This window comes from Cryptotermes secundus, unplaced genomic scaffold (assembly GCF_002891405.2).
Source record: "Cryptotermes secundus unplaced genomic scaffold, Csec_1.0 scaffold816, whole genome shotgun sequence".
Classification (NCBI taxonomy): Eukaryota; Metazoa; Arthropoda; class Insecta; order Blattodea; family Kalotermitidae; genus Cryptotermes; species Cryptotermes secundus.
This window is the reverse complement of record NW_019724601.1, coordinates 1,896,666-1,911,443: the sequence shown is the minus strand read 5'-3', so window position 1 is coordinate 1,911,443 and position 14,778 is coordinate 1,896,666. Positions and strand designations below refer to the sequence as shown.

The window sequence follows — 14,778 nt, the reverse complement described above, 5'->3', positions numbered from 1 at the left end:
AGTCCCAGTAGGGTCAATAATTTTCTCTTCTCCAAATCATCCACACCGGCTCTGGGGTTCACCAACCTCCTATCCAATGGTTTCAGGGGGTAAAGCGACCGGGGCGTGAAGCTGAACACTCACCTCCAACTAATGCCGAGGTCAAAAAAAATATGGATCTATACATCCACTACCCCATACGCCTACATAGCGTAGTAATTAATTGGTTAAACACAGAGACAACTGTACCTTTTATTAAATTTAGAATTTTTCTCGGGATCGGAGAACTTACCGACAAATGCAGGCTTAAACTTAATACAATTTAAGTTTTAGACAGTTCCCACTGTCATGTTTTATTGTTTAACGTCAATTTTTAAACCGTAGTTTCACAAAACGAGATGCTATCAGCGCTGTATGCCAATTCCTATCATTCCATTCGTCACACAGAAAGAGAACAGCGGGTTATTCGGGCCCCAGCAGCCAGGGCGCGTCGTGCTGTGCTGTCTTCCCCCAGATCAGAACGTCGAAGCCTTTCATGTTCCAAATATCTCTTTAAACTGAAGTAAATCGTTTTTCTGTTCCATCCATCCATGTCAAACGCAAGTCTTTCTATTTACTGCAGAAATTACCACTCCATCTTCCTTCATTTTGTCATCCACGTTCTTCCTTTACCCTTCAAATGTCCTCCTCCTTGTTATTCTCCTTTTGTCACAGTCTTCGGAAGTCGTTTTTCCAACGTCTTCCTCTCCCGGTACTTCATCCTCTAAAATTAATTGAATAAAACTACCATTTGATTTTAAAGATTTCGATGTTATTGCTTTGGGACACACGGTAGCGTAGTTGATTGAGGCGCTATGTGCTATAAGCTGGAAAGTCGCGGGATCGAGTCCCGATGAGGTGGATTTTTTTCAATTTACCTAATCTTTCCAGCCTCACTATGGCCCTGGGTTCGACTTAGCCTCTAACAGAAATGAGTACCAAGAATCTTTCTGTGAGCCGACTGTCTAGATAATGTGGGAGCCTCGACGTCTCATAACCCTATGGGCCTCCACGGCCTGTTATAGGGATAGCTTTACCTTTCTGCCTATGTTTCCGCCTCACTCCTTCTTTAACAACAGAATTTTACATTGTGCAGGCACTTGTGGACATGACGATGAATATTTAGATTTCTTGGTTAGTTGAGCGATTATTAGCTCTCATTAAGGATCACGAAAGACACAGATCCTTTAAGCAGTGATCTGGCTTGGTCTGGTATGGCAAATAGCTGCTGTCCTCGTCAGCACAGTCATTCTTCTTTCTGTGTCCGGAAAAAGCCATGAATATACTTTACTTGCTCATGATTCTGGGAGTCCTGCGGCTATTGTCTCGGTGTTCGGTCCTTAAGAACTGACTCTTCTAAATAATATATAGCAATTCAGTCCGTACCTCACAGGAAACACATTACGTCACCACTACAAAGCCCAACCGGTTGATGCTATTTACGGAAACAGTCGCTGTTTATTGTGAGAACCATTTTTTTTATTGCTAGTGGGGTGGGACTAAGTCCCTTGTACTGCGACCACTTCTGGCCTATTGTACCAGCCCCAGATGATAGGTGAGGGTGATTGTGGAGCAATTGGTGGAATGAAGTTTGGCAGGGGAAACCGAAGTACTCGGAGAAAACCTGCCCCAGCGCCACTTTGTCCACCACAAATCCCACTTGACCAGGCCCGGGATCGAACCCGGGCCGCCGCAGTGGGAAGCCAACGACTAACCGCTTGAGCTATGGCGCGGCCTCTGTGAGAACCACAGTGAACACACAAATACACTCTGTGGGCAGAATGCAGAGTTTAGGTATGTTAAAGCAGGTGGTACATATAGTAACCACTGGACTTTCGGTTATTAATTCCATTCTTAGTACTGCCCGAAACACCAAAGAATTTCTTGGCCAGATGAGCGAACATTTCGGAGAAGATTCTAGAACTTTCTTATCCAGTCCGTACTGATTTCAGAAGGACGACAACTCTCATCAAGTGATCCGGGGTTCAATTCCAATGGCTNATATATACGTAGGGTTATTAAGCCAGTACGCATATCAATAAGCAATTGATACTTGTCTGGAAATTTCGCTTCCCTCCAGTCATTTTACACTCTCTAGTCTGTGCCATCTCTTGTCTTCTCATCTGCTGTCCAAAAAAATAAAAATTAGAATATACTAAAGTATAATTTTGTCTGTGGTTCTGTATGGGTGTGAAATTTGGTCTCTGACTTTAAGGGAAGGCCATAGATTGAGGGTGCTGAGGAGAATATTTGGACCGAAGAGAGATGAAGTGACAGGAGGTTGGAGAAAACTGCATAATGAGGAGCTTCATAACTTGTACTCTTCTCCAAGTATAATTAGAACGATCAAGTCAAGGAAGATGAGGTGGGCAACCTACAGACGACTTTCTATTCTCGCAGGAAACATCACGATGCAGACTGGAGAAAACTGGTCCGTTAAGTTCGGCGACTTCATGACAGTGAGACGAAAACCGGGCGGAGGGTTGGATGTGGAGATACAGCGCCATACAATCCTGTCGAGGATATTCCCTCGTAACGGGTCCCTGGGTTCTCCCGGAGGGGCAGATCCTAGCGTTTCGCAGAACTTCGGAAACAGCCGGCCGAAATTGACCTCCAACAGCCTGATCTGATTCGCAGGATCTCTGAGAAAAATGTTTGTAAACTCATTTGAGTCCATATTACAGCGTGTGTAACTTGAGCGTGTTTACGTTTTAAACAGAAATAATTTGTACTCCTAGCCAAACATTACGATCATCATGTAAGACCTGAGATTTCCATGGCGGTGACTATGAAGAATTCCTGCTTCTGGGATGTGGCGGCGTGCAGATCTTGTGTGAACCGACGTTTCTGGTGGAACGTATCGCCTCCATCTTCAGGGTAGAAAAATCCGCGGGCGAAGAATCAACGTGAGTAGGTAGCTAGCAGACTGCTCAACGCTGGTTCATTACCGTGTTCACAAGAGCCCTCCACTGGTCCCTATCCTTAGCCAGATCAATCAATCCATACCATCCCATTTTATCTCTCTAAGATCCATTTTAGTATTGTCCACCCACCTACACTTTAGTCTTCCCAGTGGTCTCTTTCCTTCTGGGTTTCCCACCAATATCCTATATGAATTCCTCGTCTCCCCCATTCGTGTTACATGCCCTGCCCACCTCGTTCTCCTTGACTTAATCATTCTAATTATACTTGGAGAAGAGTACAATTTATTAAGCTCCTCATTATGCAGTTTTGTGAAGTGACGTGTGCTGCACTTTGCACACAGTCTTGTACATCGGCCTCGATGTATCGTGTATAACGTGAAGCATTGGAAAAGAATACGGGAGAAACCAGAGGAAGTTATAACGAATGGTGAGATTTCCTGCTGGATCCTCAGTGGCTGTTAAGCTATGCATGTCACTAAGGAGTACTTAGGAGATCGGAAGTTCTGAGGCAGTGATATTAAAAGCACTGTGATGCCGTGTTGTCTGGTAGACAGTATCAAGGTATGGGAGCAACCTACTGCCTTAATCTTCGTCCCTTAGGATGGAGTCAGGAGGTCCCTCCAAAATTTCGGTATGCTTTTACCGGGCTGTATTGCGTCCATTTGCTTGAAAGCCGTGACCTTGAGAAGTCAAGTATTACTTTCTCACGCACGGGCACAGACTCTTAATAATAAAAAAATTAGACAAATAAATGTTTCTTTATTGAAATCTGTAATTCTAAAACCAGGAAGTATGTCTAGTAAATTATAAACAAACAAAAAATGTTTCCGCCCGGGATCGAACCGGGGACCTTGCGCGTGTGAGGCGCACGTGATAACCGCTACACTACGGAAACCATGCAACACTGCTCTGATCTCCCAACTAGTCTCCGATCTTGGCATAAGTTATAATTCCCAGTTGAGCAATATTGCACACACCCAAAGGAAATTCATGAAGTTACACGGTAGAGGGCAGCCGATAAAGCTACTTCCTGTTTTTGAGAGCTCGAAAGTCCACGTATTGCCTCCGTTCCCTTATACGTCTTCATGGCGTGGTACTCAATTAATTAAGCACAGGGACAACCTTACCTTTTTAGTTTACTAATTGCGAAAAATGTGAACAATTGAGAAGGAGGCAAATATTTTTCTGTGCGTAACTGAGAGCCAAATAGTGAAGAAGTATGGGTGGATGGAGATATAGCTCCGCGAACTCTTTCTTAACCCCGGTACTAAATGTGGACAGCTTTTAGTCCCGGACTCTTTCAATCCCAGGAGTTCTCAGTAACTATCAAACACAAAGCTGGTTGGGCCACAGAGGCGACCTTGACACGGCGAAGGAGAGACGAGTCTCTTGCCCCGAACTGGAATTGGACAGTGATTCCTCTGTCGTCGAACCCATAGCCTACTTACTATACCGACTGAGCTATCCCGGCTCATAGTACATAACCTAGTACTAACTGTGAAACTCTCAATATACGAATGTTTGCACAGCCGGTAAACGTTAAAACGGCAAAGTTGTCCCTGTGCTTAATTAATTAAGCACTATGCCATGAAGAGGCATAGCTACATCATTCTTGACCTCGGCACTAGATGCAAGTGAGTGATCTGCTGCAAGTCCCGGCCGCTTTACCCCCGGAAAGCTGGGTAGGCCTCAGAGCCGGTGTGGACGTCGTGGAGGAGAGAAAGCTCTCTTGTCCTGCCGGGAATCAAACCCCTGCCGTCCAGACCTTAGCCCGTCCCCATGCCGATTGAGCTATCCCGGCTCTTAGAATCTGCGTACCAAAGCCAGTCAACTTACCGAGCCATGAGAATGATCCTGTGGGCATAGACGGGCACCTCCTCCCGCCCTACCAGGAACACGATGTCGGCGGAGTCATGGTCCTCGGCAAGGCGCTGCAAATCCTCCAGGAGCTGAGGAACCCCAGCCAAATTCTTGTCTGGGAAGTGTGCCGCTGCTACCCGTGTTCCCATGTCACTGTAACAGAGCATACGGCGAACAGGTTAGCTCAGGCGATGCAGTTCCTCCAGGAGCTGCGGTACCCCAGCCAAGTTCTTGTCCGGGAAGTGTGCCGCTGCTACCCGTGTTCCCATGTCACTGTAACAGAGCATACGGCGAACAGGTTAGCTCAGGCGATGCAGTTCCTCCAGGAGCTGCGGTACCCCAGCCAAGTTCTTGTCCGGGAAGTGTGCCGCTGCTACCCGTGTTCCCATGTCACTGTAACAGAGCATACGGCGAACAGGTTAGCTCAGGCGATGCAGTTCCTCCAGGAGCTGCGGTACCCCAGCCAAGTTCTTGTCCGGGAAGTGTGCCGCTGCTACCCGTGTTCCCATGTCACTGTAACAGAGCATACGGCGAACAGGTTAGCTCAGGCGATGCAGTTCCTCCAGGAGCTGCGGTACCCCAGCCAAGTTCTTGTCCGGGAAGTGTGCCGCTGCTACCCGTGTTCCCATGTCACTGTAACAGAGCATACGGCGAACAGGTTAGCTCAGGCGATGCAGTTCCTCCAGGAGCTGCGGTACCCCAGCCAAGTTCTTGTCCGGGAAGTGTGCCGCTGCTACCCGTGTTCCCATGTCACTGTAACAGAGCATACAGCGAGCAGGTTAGCTCAGGCGATGCAGTTCCTCCAGGAGCTGAGGAACCCCAGCCAAGTTCTGTCTGGGAAGTGTGCCGCTGCTACTCTTGTCCTTGTTTCTGTTAACTCTCTCCATGCAGCTGAGTTCTTCTCGGAAAGCCGCCAGTCTCTCAGTCACTCAAGAATTTCCCAATATTTCAGGAATCATAAGGTTCATTATCGTGTTCACGAGAGCCCACTACTGGTCCCTAACCTGAGCCAGATGAATCCAGTCGATACCAACACATCTTATTTGTCTAAGATCCATTTTAATAGTATCCTCCCGCATGTCTTCCTAGAGGTCTCTTTCCTTCTGGCTTTCCTACAAAAACCCTAAATGCATTCCTCTTCTCCCCCATCCGTGCTACACACCCTGACCATCTCATTCTCCTTGACTTTGTCGTTGTTTTTGATAATTCCTCCTCAACTTAATACAAGCCTGAAGGTTGAGACAACTTGGCGAGAAAGCCATTTATTTTTGCTTCCGTCAATTCTGGTTTTTCGCAAAACCGCAGTTTCAGTTACGTGAATATCGACTGCAAACGTCCAGGTCCTTCTCTGTTATCAGTGAAGATAAGCCTTCCCCTGCTTGTGGCCAGTACAAATGAGACATGATCCAACAGCTGTGAGATCAGTGATTCATATTATCGATAGTGGGACCAAGTTCCGACAATGCACAATGCAGTAAGCTTTCGCATGTGAAGGAAGCAACAGATGTGACGTGTCATGTTGGTGTGTGACTTCTCCCTGCCAGCCATGTGGCAAACAAATGACGGTCTATGAAAGAAGTTAACTACGCATGAAGAACAAATGCGTTATGCTCTGTCACAAGAAACTGGGCCGTTTAAGGTAAGGAAATAACTCTTTGGTAGCATAGAGGGTTTTTCTTAAACAGCTAGAGGTCAATTAGTTGCTGAAAAAGAATATCTGGTTTTCCCGAACCTGGAAATTTATCAAAATGTCCGTAAGAGCCTTTCATGAAGTCATACTCTTATATATGTGCAGTCAATTTCGTTCACCGTTTTGTGCCTGGGGGTATAACTGTGTCACCTTGTCACCGAGGAGCACAAATATAGGGACCTAGTCCTCCAGGCTTGGGGCTGGACTCAAGGCTGACGAACTTGCTCTCAAAAAATATTTATCAATAAATCCAACCCAGAGCCCGTCTTATAAGTCACATGCATAATCCCTAAATCGTGACAACACGATAGGAAGCAAAATCCCCCATACTGGAGATCTCGTGGAGTACACAGGGACTTTTCTTCCGTTAGGTTGCCTGCTCATGGCATGGCTTACCCCCATAGATGTTTCAGACAAGACAATTACGTGACTGCTGACAATGCGAGTATCATGGCACTAGGATATCAATGATTGAATTCTCTTCTTTTGTTTGACTCTCGCTGTAGTTGGGTTTATAATGACATCTGGTCATGTAAAGCTTGGTTCCGACATTACAATGGGACATGACTCATACTTCCTGTATGACATCTGTATAAATAATCTGCAATTAACAGTTATTCCTATCGGCGACCTTGGCACCGAACATGGTAGTCTACATTTAATAACTTTCAATGTTTACCGGATGAGAGTAGTAGGTAAACACTTTCCATCTCTGAATACGCTTAACCAGCAAACTTCTTGCAGCTGAGCCCTTCTTGAGAAGCCGTCAACTGTGCAGCCACTCAAGAACTTACAAGCATTTTATAGAACTCGGAAGTTCATTACCGTGTTGTGGGAATCTGCAAGCAGATCGCCATTCTCATTCTTCGCTAAGTTAACTTCTAGACTCGTAACCATCTTATATTCCTATATACAGTGTTTCACGACTTTGGAGCATAACTGCAGGAGGTGATTTCCTAGGTCTTTGTGATCAAAAAAGTTCATATATACATGTGTCCGATTTTGGACGGTTACGGAGTTATGACCGTTTTTTTCATTCCCGTACACGCCCTCGTGTGAAACGCGTCTATCATCTGGCGGGTCGCTATTTTTAGCCAGCTACAGACAGAGCGTTCTCGTTATCTCGACACTTGAGAGCTACGTAAGGCGTGGTGGGTTGGTATGTCCGGCGCGGTTCACAACCGAGCGGCAGCCTGTGTACCGGCCGGCGGTGGCATTTTCGAAAATCAGCTTTAAGCACCAATAAATTCAAATTAAAGGTAACATCTCGAAGTTAACTTTACATTCATACTTTAAATGTATCATGTATTATGCTGGTTTATTATTTTGTTCCGTTTATTGTCAGTAATCGTTACCTTCTATTCTGAGTTTAAAACGGTCATAACTCCGTAACCGTCCAAATTCGGACACATGTTTATATGAACTTTTTTGCTCACAAAGACCTAGGAAATCACCTCCTGCAGTTATATCCTAAAGTCGTGAAACACCCTGTATAGGTCTCTATGTTCTTGTTCTTTCTGGTCGTTGCAAGCTCATTAATTTTGTCTTTCAAATATTCCCTCTTTTTGTTCCTGAAATGCCTGCAGGTTTCACGTCTTATATTGTTCGGATTATCTCCATTTATTTCGTTTGCATCATGTAACCACTTCAATTTGGCTTGTTTCCTTTGAACTAATAATTTTGAGCATCTTTTTTAAACCATGTCTTATGCTTTTCCAGTTCACAGTAATTTAGATTCTGTTTGGCTGATATTTTGATATTCTCTCTAATAGTTTCGCCAGCTCTACTAATATCCACGCTCTGTTTTCTATCTATCTATTCCTGTTGCTCCCACTTTGAACATATGGCACCCGTGAAACGCTTCGATCCACTTCAGTTTCTTATACAGCCGGTAGGACTCCCTGGGCGAGGGATCAGGCTGTCGCAAGGCCGCTACGTACATACAAACACAGAATAAATCGTGTCACTAATTAACTCTACCCTCCTAACTACTGATATGAATCTCTTATGTATGGAAAAACCTGTACCTAACTCATGATTCTCACTCCCTTTCCATAGAAAAATTTATATTCGCCAGCCGGTTGGTTGCCACCTCTATCCCATCTGACCTCCTGTACTCCCGCTAAATCTAACTAATACACGTATTTTGATATTCCTTCTCCCACTGCCCTGAGCGAACCTGCCCTATACGTACTTCTAATATTGCAAGTACCAACTCTTATGTCAATTTTCTTTCGCGTGGGTCCTTTATCCAAAGAATTCGCCCAGGTCCGAGGCTTCTTGTGATCTTTCGTAACAAGCTTATTTCTTTACGGTGAGGAGTTGTTAGCCCCACGCCCAACCCCCAAGCTGGAGGAACACCCCTTGTCGGTTGTCCGTGACTGCTTATTCGATATATTCGGAGCTACCCTCAGTACCTGGAGGGCGTCTCCTCCATCCGCAACCTGAGGACGCGCCATGCCGTGGTGACAGGGGGCCCACCTAACATGGTCTGAATATCCTAGGAATCTGATTATGCACTTCGCACTTCTGGCACCGTGAAGTCGTACCGGCGGGTATCAACATTACGGAGAAACGTCCTGCCTCCATCTTCAGGGTTTGAGTAGGATAAGGATGCGTTCTGGTTTTACAGACATGTATGGGAAGTTGGTATTCACACCCGGGGAGGGGGGGATCCTGGGTTGGTAGACATGTTGCATGGTGGTCACTCTGACATACGGGAAGGGCAGGGAGCCTGGTACAGACCAGGGAGTTGTGAGAAAACTGCCCTTTTCAGAGCCACAGAAGTGTCGTTACAGGGGGAAAGAAGAATTGCGAGGAAAACAGCTTTGTGTTCTCCGATCTTCTGAACAGTGTGCATTCTATACGCAAATATGCACACAAGATTTTGAATTATTAAACCATTGTTAAACCTCTTTTAGCGTCATGGCACCATGTCCTACACTCATCTAAGATAGAAGGGGGAAGTATCATTAAAACGTCAGTAACATACACAACTTCTACTATACAGCCTCATCACCCATAATAAAATCAATCCGCCAATAATTACATTAAATAAACTATATAAAACCATTTGTACAATTATATAACAAAAGTTATTAATTTACTGAATTGTAGGAATAAGAAATTGTGAACAAAAATTTGCGCCCCCGGGTGGGCTCGAACCACCAACCTTTCGGTTAACAGCCGAACGCGCTAGCCGATTGCGCCACGGAGGCGAACGAAAAAGAGGTTCTTCTGTTGTGAATACAAGGTAGGTCTCCAGTCTCAGTGTTGTAACAAACGTGAATTGTGCCTGAGGCCCCAAACATTCAAGTATTATCAGTTTGAATTTATTATTTTGTTAACTGGGTAATGCAGTTTGCACATACTGACGGAAAAATATATATTAATGAATTACAAAGAATGAAAAAGATCCTTCATTATTATCCCGAAGGATGTGATAATGACATTTATCAGGAGTGATTGTGAAAACCGACACAACATTTCAGTTTAGACAGCTAGTAAACAGGTATATAATATTCGATATCAAAACGAGTAATTAGCCACACCTATACCCTACTATATGATTATACATTACTCGCAGTTTTAATCTATTCTGGGATATAAAACAGAATAAAAACAATGCCGATTTCCGTGATACAAAACACCCAACTACGATCTAGTCTACGAAAAATCCCTACGAGCATTCACATTAATTTAAAGATAATGGCAGATTATTAAAGATAATTAATAATTAATTAATAGTTAATTTTAGCGTTTTGGTAGAGATTTGAGTAACAATGTCTCAACGTTTTAAACCTTAGGACTAACATGACGACATCAATTTAGTTACATGACAAGATGCATACAAATATGTTTTAAAGATATTTACATCAATACGAGTACAATTACGTACTCATGGAGCTGAGCCCTTCTTGAGAAGCTGACAATTGTGCTTTCTGGCTTTCCCACCAATGTCCTATATGCATTCATCGTCTCCTCCATTCGTGCTACATACACTGCCTATCTCATCCTCCCTGACTTGTTCATTGTAATCATAGTTGGAGAAGAGTACAAGTTATGAAGCTACTCAATTACTAATATGAATCCATATTAGGGCACGATCCAACAACGAGAGATGTATCATAAAAACTGCCTGATGATTAGCTGGATGGAAACATGTAGCAAATACAGAATAACAAACAAATGTTAATGCAGTAATACTGGTTTATTTATTTGGAGATTGTTGTGATGACCACCATACTCGTATAACACCATATGAAAGCGATAGCCTATGGAACGAAGCACATTACGTTCGTGTTTTGAAGCAATTTAAAAATCTGCAAAATACTGCATGAAAATTTGAAGAGTATAAAATGCACTGCAATTATGCACTTCAAATTAATTATAATGTTTAAAAAAAAATGTTTCCGCCCGGGATCGAACCGGGGACCTTGCGCGTGTGAGGCGCACGTGATAACCGCTACACTACGGAAACCCGAATTGCGGCTTTCCTTATGCACATAGTCATTGACAGAATGTAGTGCCTATTTGTAAACAACGGACTAGCTGGCATGTTCAACATTACATTATTTAAATTTACTGTTCACTATATATATATATATATATATGAGAGTAATGTGAGTATGACATGAGAGTTGTTAAATTACGCAGTTTCACGGTACCACAGCAATGAACTGTCGATCGTTCAAGTTTTTGTTTTTGTTCTGAGATCAGCGAGCTACATCTTTTCAGTATATTTTGGCTATTCTGTGACTAATGATGCTTTATATGGATATGTGAAGTGCAATATACTACATAATGCAGATCGTTTACGATTGAGTAATTGTGCATGATATTCGTGGAAGATGGCGTTAGACGTCGGTAACACTCAGGACTGGAGCGGAATGCAGGTGAAATGAGGGGAAGGTGATAATACGAAAGATTCTATAACAAATGATCAAACATCCCGACGAGTTCTCAACGGGTGTTACAGTAATATAATGTAAACCTACAACATTATTGCTTATTATTGTAATTGCAAAAGCTAACAACTGATCGATTCTATGTTGACTCAACTGATTATGACACCAACTTCGTTTACTGTCGCTGCAAATGCAAGACAAACTTCATGCCATGTTAATTGATATGAATCCAATTAAAAATCACCTTTGAACAATCGAAATTCGACGGCGTGTACCTTGAAAATTTGGCAGTTACTCTGATGGTTTTATAGAATCTGAAGTTTCATCGCCGTGTTCGCAAAAGTCCAACATTGAACCCTGTCCCTAGCCTGACGAGTTTAATTGAAACCATCACACATTTAATCAAGGTCCACTTACATTTATTATGACCTTAGGACTCACTCACTCACTCACTCACTCACTCACGGAGCTGAGCCCTTCTTGAGGAGCCGCCAATTCTGCAGCTACTCAAGAACTTGCCAGCATTTTATGGAACCCGAAGGTTCATTACCGTGTTCACAAGAGCCCTCTAATGGTCCTTATCCTGAGCCAGATCAATCCAATCTATACTATCGCATTCTATCCCTCTAAGGTCCGTTTTAATATCATCCACCCACCTACGCCTTGATCTTCCCAGTGGTCTCTTTCTTTCTGGCTTTCCCACCAGTATTCTATATGCAATCCTCTTCTCCCCCATTTGTGCTACATGCCCTGCCCACCTCATCCTCCTTGATCCCATTAGGCCTAGGTCTGGAAACTCTCACTTTTTAACAAAAAATGTATGTAACTTCATGTCCTTCATGCGCGCTGTTCTTACAAGTACTGAACATATCATATTTATTTATTTCAATGCCCTAGCAATAGCACATCAACAGTACACGTTACAATGCTTCCGGATGTTTAATTCTCTCTACACCAGTGTGAAATAGATCGAACAACGCGAAAGAGGTTGTCCTTGTGCTTTATTAATAAAGCTCCCACCACGTCATGAAGACGTATGGAGGAGTGGAAGTAAGATCCACTCATTCTTTACATCGGCACTATATGAAGGTGCGTGGACAGCTTCATGCCCCGTGGGTTTTAAGTCCCAAGTAACCTTGGACAGGGCACTGGACGAGTCCCAGAACGGATATGGACCTTGTGTAAGGCAAAAATTGTCTCCATGCTTAATTAAACACCACGGCATGGAGACGAATGGGGGGGTGGAAGTATAATTCCACGAAATCTTACCCTCGGTACTATATGCAGGTGATTGGCAAGCTTCACGCTCCGGTTCCTTTACCCCCAGGGGAAAATCTCCAAATATTCAATGTGTGGAGGGCTATATGGGTCAAAGAGTCGGTCTGGACGCTGTGGAGAATTTAAAAATAAGTTACCTCTTCTGGAGATCGAACCGTGATTCCTCACTGCACTGACCAGGCTATCCAGATTCTTGGTGATATCAAAAAATAAAAAATAAAATAATAATAATAATAATAATAATTATAATAAGTTGATACAACACAACCCCTAGAAATAAAAATGTATATGAAGGAAAAGTACCTTAAATAGGCCACGACCACTTCATTCCACATACTTTCCAGTTATTATTCTGTATCATCCTATCATTCAAAGTCATATGACCTTAGTTGTGACAGTCATTAAATTAATATAAATAAATACATAGTGAAATTGCGTCAATAACTCTGGCGACCAGATGCTGTACAAACCTGATATATAAACGCCCCCGTCTGCAAAGCGTAAAGACGTTTGTACTTCCCAACACAAGTTCAGAGCACTTCAAGGTCCTACAAAGCAATGAAACAACGTATCCGAGAACTAGAGCGAATCAACGCAATTCAAACAAACACTACACAAGCCAAAACAAGTGAATATTGCATGTGCGCACGTCACGTGTCCCTGCAGAGGAAACAGTGAGTTCCAGTCTTCACAAACAACTCAGAAGAGAGAACAAGGGACTGGCCGCTCACTGGGGCCAGTAACCTCATAGCTGCGTTGCCATATGTGGGACACCCCTGACAGCATAGCGTTATTTAACTACGGACTTCAGCTGAATTCACCCATTGCTTTAAATATCTCTCAGTGAATCCGTATACAAGGCGTGGAGATACAGCTCCACTCTATTTAGAAATTTGCTTCACAAGATGGAGACGGTTATTACCGGACATAGCACAGGAATCCTGAGGGTGTTTGAGAACAGGGTGTTGGGGAGAACATGTGGACAGAAGAGAGGTGAAGTGACAGGAGGGTGGAGGAAACTGCATAATGAGGAGCTTCATAACTTATACTCTTCTCCCAGTATAATTAGAATGATCAAGTCAAGGAGGATGAGATGTGTAGGTCATGTAGCACGATTTGGGGAGACGAGGAATGCGTATAGGATATTTGTGGGAAAGCCAGAAGGAGAGAGACCACTGGGAAGACCAAGGCGTAGGTGGGTGGACAATATTAAAATGGATCATAGAAAGATGGGATGAGATGGTATGGATTGGATTGATCTGGCTCAGGATAGGGACCAGTGGAGGGATCTTGTGAACAAAATAATGAACCTTCGGGTTCCATAAATTCTTGAGTAGCTGCAGAATTGGCGGCTCCTCAAGAAGGGCTCAGCTCCATGAGTAAGTAAGTAAGTAATGATAGGAAAATGCGCGCCACCCCGGGGCGGTCTCGACCCGGTGACGATGACTAAACCCAATTATCTATCAGGAGTCGAAATCAGGCCGTCTACCTCGTAGCCTAGCTAGATTACCGACTGAGCCCGAGAGAGCAGTAACTGTCCGATCCTTGTAACATTCATGTAGTCCGTTTTATCGGAAGTTGGAATCGAATTTTAAAATATTTTAAATTGTGTCCGCGGTCACGTGACTAGCTATGTTGCTTTGTATTCGGGAGATCTCGCCCAAGAGGACGCTTGTTAGAATCCTTGTTGACGCATTTTCGTGGTCTTCTTCGATACGCTCAGGGAAGTGCCGTGGAAGAAACTCGACCACTTCCTTCTAAATCCTAATTTATTTGTTGTAGTTCACCATAAAATTCAACGCCATATAAGTTGAGTTACTGACAGCGTCGTTAAATAAACCATTACTACTACTACTACTACTACTACTACTACTACTACTACTAATAATAATAATAATAATAATAATAATAATAATAAAAAAAAAAAGCTAAATGTATCCCTGTAACAGGCCGTGGAGGCACATAGGGTTCTGAGATGTTGAGGCTCCCACATTTTCTCTAGACAGTCGGCTCACAGATGGCGGTGAGGTTGTCAGCCTTACGCGCCGGCCGCCTTTTACCCCCAGGAAGATTCCTGGTGCTCATTTCTGTTAGAGGCTGA

The 14,778-nt window shown here is 43.7% G+C and overlaps 1 protein-coding gene and 3 non-coding genes across 7 annotated transcripts in view; all 4 read right to left on the bottom strand.

The window, feature by feature from the left end:
- The window catches only part of LOC111862484, a 44,754-nt gene extending 31,401 nt beyond the window's left edge, over positions 1 to 13,353 (bottom strand). Inside the window, exons 1-2 of one of the 4 annotated variants that reach the window (XM_033750677.1) lie at positions 13,148 to 13,353; positions 4,779 to 5,555 (exon numbers count right to left, since the gene is read on the bottom strand). In XM_033750677.1, the coding sequence (XP_033606568.1) occupies positions 4,779 to 4,969 (191 nt within the window). In that variant the 5' untranslated portion in view covers positions 4,970 to 5,555; positions 13,148 to 13,353. Of the gene's footprint in view, positions 1 to 4,778; positions 5,556 to 12,814; positions 12,833 to 12,980; positions 13,016 to 13,147 lie in introns of those variants that run through there. The other 3 variants (XM_023847948.2, XM_023847947.2, XM_033750678.1) reach the window with 3 other exon arrangements.
- On the bottom strand, positions 3,765 to 3,837 carry Trnav-cac. Its single transcript has one exon. It is a non-coding gene; the product is annotated as a tRNA-Val (tRNA).
- On the bottom strand, positions 9,637 to 9,710 carry Trnan-guu. The gene has a single exon. It is a non-coding gene; the product is annotated as a tRNA-Asn (tRNA).
- Trnav-cac lies at positions 10,900 to 10,972 on the bottom strand. Its single transcript has one exon. It is a non-coding gene; the product is annotated as a tRNA-Val (tRNA).
- Positions 13,354 to 14,778: the final 1,425 nt, after the last annotated feature.